General features: G+C 43.4%; 1 protein-coding gene across 2 annotated transcripts in view; it reads left to right on the top strand.

The window, feature by feature from the left end:
* RNMT (RNA guanine-7 methyltransferase) overlaps positions 1-7,055 on the top strand; it is a 42,867-nt gene extending 35,812 nt beyond the window's left edge. For both annotated transcript variants that reach the window (XM_025365473.1, XM_025365472.1), the window contains one exon: positions 2,475-7,055. In XM_025365473.1, coding sequence (XP_025221258.1) covers positions 2,475-2,512 — 38 coding nt within the window. In that variant the 3' untranslated portion in view covers positions 2,513-7,055. The remainder of the gene's footprint in view (positions 1-2,474) is intronic.
* The last annotated feature ends 720 nt before the right edge of the window (positions 7,056-7,775 follow it).

Genomic DNA, 7,775 nt, shown 5'->3' with positions numbered 1-7,775 from the left:
TTTTTGAGACGGAGTCTTGCTCTGTCGCCCAGGCTGGAGTGCAGTGGCACAATCTCGGCTCACTGCAAGCTCCACCTCCCGGGTTCACGCCGTTCTCCTGCCTCAGCCTCCTGAGTAGCTGGGACTACAGGCGCCCGCCACTGCGCCCGGCTAATTTTTTCTATTTTTAGTAGAGACGGGGTTTCACCATGGTCTCGATCTCCTGACCTTGTGATCCGCCCGCCTCGGCCTCCCAAAGTGCTGGGATTACAGGCGTGAGCCACCGCACCCGGCCCAAAATGTATTTCTTAAATAAGAAGACTTAAAAATGAAAATCACCCCTTGATCATGGGCTGCAGAATGGATGTTGTATCAGCAGGCATGAAAATAACATTAATCTCCTTGTACATCTTCATCAGACCTCCTGGGTGACCAGGTACATTGCCAATGAGTAGTAATATTTTTAAAAGAATTTTCTTTTTCTGAGCAGTAGGTCTCAACAGTGGGCTTAAAATACTCAGTAAACCATGAACAGATATGCTGTCATCCAGGCTTTGTTCCATTTATAGAGCATGAGCAGAGCAGATTCTACATAATTCTGAAGGGCCTCAGGATTTTTGGAAGGATAAATGAGCATTGGCTTCACCTTAAAGTCGCCAGCAGCACTAGCCTCTGACGGGAGAGTCACCCTGTCTTTTGAAGCTTTGAAACCAGGTGTTGACCTCTCTCGCTATGAAAGTCCTCAATGGCATCTTCTAATAGAAGCTGTCTCGTCTCCACTGAAGATCTTGCTTAGTTAATGTAGCCACCTTCATAGTGATCTTAGCGTAGTTAATGTAGCCACCTTCATAGTGATCTTAGCGTAGTTAATGTAGCCACGTTCATAGTGATCTTAGCTTAGTTAATGTAGCCACCTTCATAGTGATCTTAGCGTAATGTAGCCACCTTCATCAGCGATCTTAGCCAGATCTTCTGCATAACTTGCTGCAGCTTCTACATCAGCACTTGCTGCATCATCTTGTACTTTTACATTATGAAGGTGGCTGCTTTCCTTCAACCTCCTGAACCAACTTCTAGTTTCAGACTTTTCTTGTGCAGTTTCCTCACCTCTCTCATCCTTCGTAGAATTGAAGCGAGTTAGGGCCTCTGAATTAGGCTTTGGATAAAGGGAATGTTGTGACTGGTTGACCTTCTTTGCACACCACTCAGACTTTTTCTGAAAATCAGCAGTAAGGCTGTTTGCTTTGTTATTCCAGTGTGTTTATTGGAGTAGACTTTTATTTTAAGAACTTTTCCTTTGCATTCATAACAGCTGATTTCAAGCCTAGCTTTTTGCCTATTTTAGCTTTTGACATGCCTTCTTCACTTAAGCTTAATCATTTCTAGCTTCTGATTTAAAGTGAGAGATGTGCAAGTGTTCGTTTCACTGGAACATGTAGAGACCGTCGTAGGGTTATTAACTGGCCTTGTTTCAATATTGTTGGATCTCCAAAACAGAGAGGCCGAGGAGAGGGAGGGTGAGAGATGGGGGAACAGCTAATTAGTGGAGCAGTCAGAGCACTCATGACATTTCGGAGTTCTCCATCTTACAAAGGCACTTCTGTAAAGTTTGTGGCACACCAAAACAATTATAATAATAACAGCAAAGATCACTGATTACAGATCGTCATGACAGATAATAATGGAAAAGCTGGAAATAATGCAAGAATTACCATAATGTGATATAAAAACCTGAAGCAAGCATGTGCTGCTGGAAAAATGGTGCCAGTAGACTTGCTTGGCATGGTATTGCCACAGACCTACAATTTGTAAAAAAAAAAAAAAAACCAGTCTGTGAAGCTAAATACAGTTAAGTATGCCTTTAATAGGTTTCAACTTGATTCAGAACAAGGAATCGTAAATTCATTTAGCTGTCTTTTGAGTCGAAGCAGGAAACCTTATTTCAGGGAGAGAGCTCTTGGGGCCAGTACATGCAGAAATAGAAGTAGTGTCTGTAAGTATTAATTGTCATAGAGCTTTAGGCGCACTTTCTTCACAAGGCCCTACAACACAGTCATTGGGTGAATTGTTAACATGTATGTTCCTTTAATTCTACTTTTATAAAATAGCTTTAATATTTTAATTCTAGTTTTCTTTGTTATACTTTTAATTTAAAATTTAATTTATAATTTTAATTTGTTATACTTTTAGTTTAGTTATACTTTGATTTTTCTTACCTTAAACTGATTTTTAGAGCTGTTGAACTGGTTTTCCCATGGGCTCCTGTATCACTGAGTATTATAGTAAGTAGATAATTGTTTTAAAGTAAACAAATACCATCCCATGTCTGCCTAAAAATGATTCAAATAATAGAGGAACTCTTAGAATTTACGGGGATTTTCCTCTTCAGAAGCTGCTTGAGAGCCTAAGAATTTTCCCCAAATTATGAACAAGACAGATTGTTTTATTTATTGTAATCATATGAGAAACTAAACTCTTATTTATTTCCTTTTTAGGTATTTACTTGGTGTTTGCCTTTGAGAAACAGCAGTGAGCACAGGCAGTAGTCCCAGAGGGGCCATGTTCTGCCCTGCACGGATGTGAACAACTCATCTCGATATATTTGACATTTCTCTGTCTGTTGATTTTAATTCTAAATGTGCAGGATGCTGCCAGAAACTGCAGTGCAGAAATTCAGCATTTGCTGTCTGTGACAGATGAACTTTTGCATGTGTATATAAGAATGAATTGGGACCTCTGTCTTTAAAAATCTATTTTTAGGTAATGTTCTAAGAATTCCATTTGCCTCTATGATCTTAGCTCATACAAATATAATATGACTTGTTAAAGCAACTAAACTCTTTCCTCAGTGCTCAGATTTGTCCTGTGTGCGTCTTCAGTATTCAATTTATTGCAGTTGTAGAATTGGTCAGAGAGCATTTTCATAGTATGTTCATTTCTATGGTTTTGTGATACAGCATTTTTCAAGATTTAATGGTCTGTACAGTTGAATGTAAGTGTTCAATATGTATTGTTCAAGTTAAAAGTTTAGAACTCAATTTCAGATGTTCATGAAAGTTGCTTGGCTGAAATTTGAGCAATTTATTGCATTTTGAAATAATCATTAACATGCCACAATTCAGGAGCTGGTTAGAACATTTTAAGTGGCAGCATAGAATTTTGGAATTTGGGGGCTTTCTTTTGAGAATTTACTACCACAGCCATTAATGTTTCCAGTTACCAAGATTGTGATTAGACACATTTACCTTTCTTCATTGAACAAATGGCGCCATAGTCGTTTTTCTCAAAATTTAGTGAAAATCCCTCCCGTGTAAACGTGTTGCAAACATTTTTCCCAAATTTATAGATAGAACTGCGTTAGGAATATTCTCATATTCTCACCAACTATGCTGTGTACCCACTTCAGCCCAGAAATAAGCAATACCTGTTCTTCTGTGACAGCCTCAGCACCATACGAGCCATTGTTAAAACTGTCACTTGTATAATCGACTGCTTTTCCAAAACTGGTACCTATGTGAACTGTTGTCCTTACTTTACACCACCATTTGGAAAACTTGCCAGTTTTTAGATGTAGATGTGGTGAAAAACTTCAAGAATGAAGCAGAGCAATTGAGTATTGTTTTTTAAATTATGAAGCCATGGTTTACAAAAACATCACTTTCTGTAGTAATTCACAATACTTGTTTTAAAAACATAGTGTCTTTATTAGTTTATGTCTATTAACCGTTCATGGTGTTAGAGTTGCAAGCTTTTTAGCAAGAAAATAGGGTTTCCTCATTTCAGTTCCTTCTGCAACCTGTGAATCTCCAAAGTGTTACCAGTTTACAAAAATAAGTCTTTTTGCCTTAAGTCGTTTGGGAAGTAAGTAATACTGCATCTGACTCTGGTGGCTCATTAGCTAGGAAAAGTTTGCAAATGGTGTTGGTGAGGTGGGGAAAGGAAGTCTTCCTGTCACATATACAGGTTCGTTTTCATTCGAGGGCAGTGCCGGGAAGTATATTGATAGCTTGGTAGGTACAGGAAAAGCATCATCATTATTTCCTCAGTTCGCATTTACTGGTCTCAACAGGTAATAATAATACATGTACTTTTAGCCTCTTTCAGCCTCTTCCACGCCATGGGTAATTTGGGGAGAGGAGAATCCTGCAAAGGATGGAGTAACCAGTGGTAATACAAAGCAGGGAGAACAGAAGGGTAGAGTTCCTGAGGCCTTCAGTGAACAGAAAGGAGCAGAGAGTGAGATTAGATCTGAGAAGACGCTCTGGGGACTGAACCCACTGTTGCCGGTGTGGGGGAGGCTCACTGGAGCCACGTCTGCAGGCACTGCGTTCAGTCACTTCCTCCTTGAGCTTTGCCTGTCCCTTGCCTTATCAGTTCTTTCTCCACCACCCCCCACCCGCCCCCAGCCCGTGTCTCCTTGCTACAATTAAGTTTCTGGACATTGACTTAAGAACTGTTAGGAAAAGGACTAGAAATGGCACCCCTGCCTATCCTCTCCAACCACCAAGGTGGAAGGGACCTAGTAGGACTCCCTCGACCCACCTTGCAGTCGAAATGTTCGGTTTTCTACTCAGGACTTAGGTGACTGTTGCGAGGGGGGCGTGGCTTTTCACCATCAGGCCAGAAAGAGCACCTGTTGCCGTAAGCTCAGTGAAGTGAGGCCCTCCCAGACCTGCCGTGCAGTTTATCCTCCGAGAATGGAATTAGAAATGAAGACCCAGCCAGCTATTGGTGGGATGACGGAACTGGGGATTGCGCTGATTGATCTGGGACCATGGCTGGATTGTGATGGAACGAAGATTGCTGATGTTCAATGCTTTGGGCCCAGGATATACTTGAGAAAAAGCACTAGTGGCTTGTGTTCAGGGAGAGGAGCTGGCAGTTTTTAACCACTTCTGAGGAAGCCGTGTTCTAACCTGCGGAAAGTATTGCAATTCTGTGAGAGGGCCTCTCTGCAGAGCCACTGCAGCGTCCGGCTTGGCCCTCCTGTGCCTTCGGTACCCAGCCAGGCTCTCTGGGTCCAGGGTGACTCGCAAAGAAACTGGCCTTCAGCCGGAGAAAACACGGGGTGGAGACTCTCACTTACGTTAACGCCTTCTCGTAATGACTGAAAGGCAGGTTGCCAGCACAGTGAGTTTCCCAGCCTGCTCCCCCACCCACACTTGGAAATCGAGGGAGCACGATCGCTGTCTGACTTCACATGTTAGTAGAGAATCAGCAGAGCTGCGAGTATATTGGTCAGCATCATAGAAAAGCAGACAGGTTGCTCAGCCACGAGAGGGCCAGGTATCCAGTTCTGTTAACTCGGGAATTTCTTCCTAACCTGTTCTTTAGCTTAGTGCCATTATGTCATTTTGATTTGTATTCAAGTACTCTTCAAGTATCTTTGTGATGAAGGTTTGGTTACTTGTAGAGATCTGCCTGCACGGTGAAAATGCCAGTGTGAATATTCTAGCTACCGAACATTGTTTTTTGTTGAAAAACTGACTTTCTGTTGTCTACCTCAGGCCTTGTGCATTTGGGTTATCTCGAGCCAGTCACCACAGAGGGTCTCTAGGGTCTGCAAAATAGAGGCCAAATCCAGGGACCAGGCCCCAGTAATGGAAGTTGTACCAAAATGCCTGTGGTACTTGACGGCCTGTTGGTCAAATAGGAAGTGTGAGTGTGTGATGTTAGAACCTCCCTAGTTGCTGCTGTATCAAACACTACACACTTGACAAGAGTTTCCATTCCCCGCCCTCGGACAGAACAACATTCCTAATTGTTTGAAGGCAACCAGTGCAAAGGCTACTCCACTTCTGTCATGATCTTTAGCAGATATGGACGGGACTGGATCCCGGGGCACTGTCAGCACTTCTCTCCCTCTTGTGCTTCCCAGTTTGTCCTCTGCTCCCACGTAGGCCTAAAGCCACCCCACTCCGTAGTGCCTGCGCCTCACCACGATATTGAGGACGCTGAGGACACCCAAGGGTACTCTGCACAGTTTGGCTGTGGAGACTTGAGCAAGCCCTCAAGTCCCCTGCGCCCTGGACTTCTCCTGGGTTGTGCTTTTCTGGGGACAGCATACCTTGGACAAAGCCGAGCTGACAAGTCACGTTTATTAGTCTCCTACCTGAGTCAGTCACTTCGCTAAATTCTTCACCTATGGTAACTCATTTTGATTGTTACAACATCTCAGCACCATTATTCCCATTTTAATGATGAGGAAACTGAGTCATAGAAGATACAGACTTGCCCAAAGGAGAGCCAGGATTTCCACACCCCCTCCCCAAGTCGGGCCTGCCCTCCAAGTGCTTGTTATATACCTCCATGGGTGTCAGCCCAGACGACTCCACCCATCCACCACCTGCAGCTTGAGATGTTAACTATTAGAGCTCCATCCTTTTGGTTCAAAACGGTGATACCTACGAAGATGTTCCCTGGGAGTGTTTCTTTCTGAGTAAGGGGCTTTGTTGAAAGAGGGGGTTAGAGAGAGCAAGACAGCCCTCGAGTGCACTGGCAGGAAGCAAAGATAAGACTTGAATTTCAGTTTGATGGGCTGCCGCCTCCTTCAGCAGCTCAACCTGGAGCAAATCTAGTGTAGCCTGCAGACAGCGAGAGGGATTCTCTTCCCACCCTCACCATTTGCAAGTGGCCGGAGCTGAGAATGGCGGTACAAGAGTGTAGCCAAAGTGAGAGGCTGAGAAAAGGAGGCCTGTTTTTCAGTTTTGAGTTGAGTATCCAGACAGAGGCAAATCATTTTAACTTTTTATTAAAGTGTAACTATAGAAACACATCAATGATTTTTCACAAATGGAACACGTGCAGACAATCAGCACCCCAGAAGCCCCCCATCAGATTCCCTTCCAGTTAACTACCTCTCCAAGGGAAACCACTATCCTGAGTTCTAAGAGCATAGATTAGTTCTGTCTGGTTTGGGATGATACATAAATGGAATTCTGCATTCTTTGTATCTGGTTTCTTTTCACCCATATTATGTTTGTGAGATTTTTGTTGCATGTATTTGTACATGGTTTTTCATTCTCATGGTTGTATAATATTCCATTGTGTGAATAAACCACATACTATTTATCTGACGGCTGTTTGGTTCATTTACCATTTGGAAGCTAGTACTGATCCAGATACTCTAGTACATGAATTTTGGTGCACCCAGGTACGTACTTCTGCTTAGGAATGTGCTACAATTTGAATGTTTATCCTTCCAAATCTTATGTTGACATTTGATCCCCAGTGTTGCAGATGGGACCTAGTGGGAGGGGTTTGGGTCATGGGGGTGGGTCCCTGATGAATAGATTAATGCCTTAGGTGGTGGGAGTGTGAGTTCTTGCTCATTTCCCAGGGACAAGTTAATTTGTTTCCGATTAACAACAATGACACCTGGTGGTTTAAAAGAGCTTGGCACCTCCCCCATCTTTTGCTTTCTCTCGCCATGTGATCTCTACACACCAGCTCTCCTTTGCCTTCCACCCTGAGTGGAAGCAGCCTGAGGCCCTCATCAGAAGCAAATATTGCAGGATCTCACCGGGCCTTTGTCTTCTGTGCCTACATGTCCGCGGCTCAGTTACTCTCTACCGCTCCTTTGCCTTTGCCCTGTCACCCTGTTACCTGCAAGGGTAGGGAAGATACCAGTACACTCGAGAACCAGGAAGTGGAAACAGGAATACCAGAGCCTTAAAGATCAGTACAGTGATGTTTGGAGAAATCTAAGAGTTGGGGAGGGAGCTAAGCTGGCTGACTAGATGCGGCCAGGAAGAGCATCTCTCACCAAGAGACCAGACCATCAAGAAAACTGACAC

The sequence above is a fragment of the Theropithecus gelada genome, chromosome 18 (genome assembly GCF_003255815.1).
Source record: "Theropithecus gelada isolate Dixy chromosome 18, Tgel_1.0, whole genome shotgun sequence".
Lineage (NCBI taxonomy): Eukaryota > Metazoa > Chordata > Mammalia > Primates > Cercopithecidae > Theropithecus > Theropithecus gelada.
The sequence above is the reverse complement of the archived record's forward strand: the minus strand, read 5'-3'. Positions and strand labels throughout refer to the sequence as shown.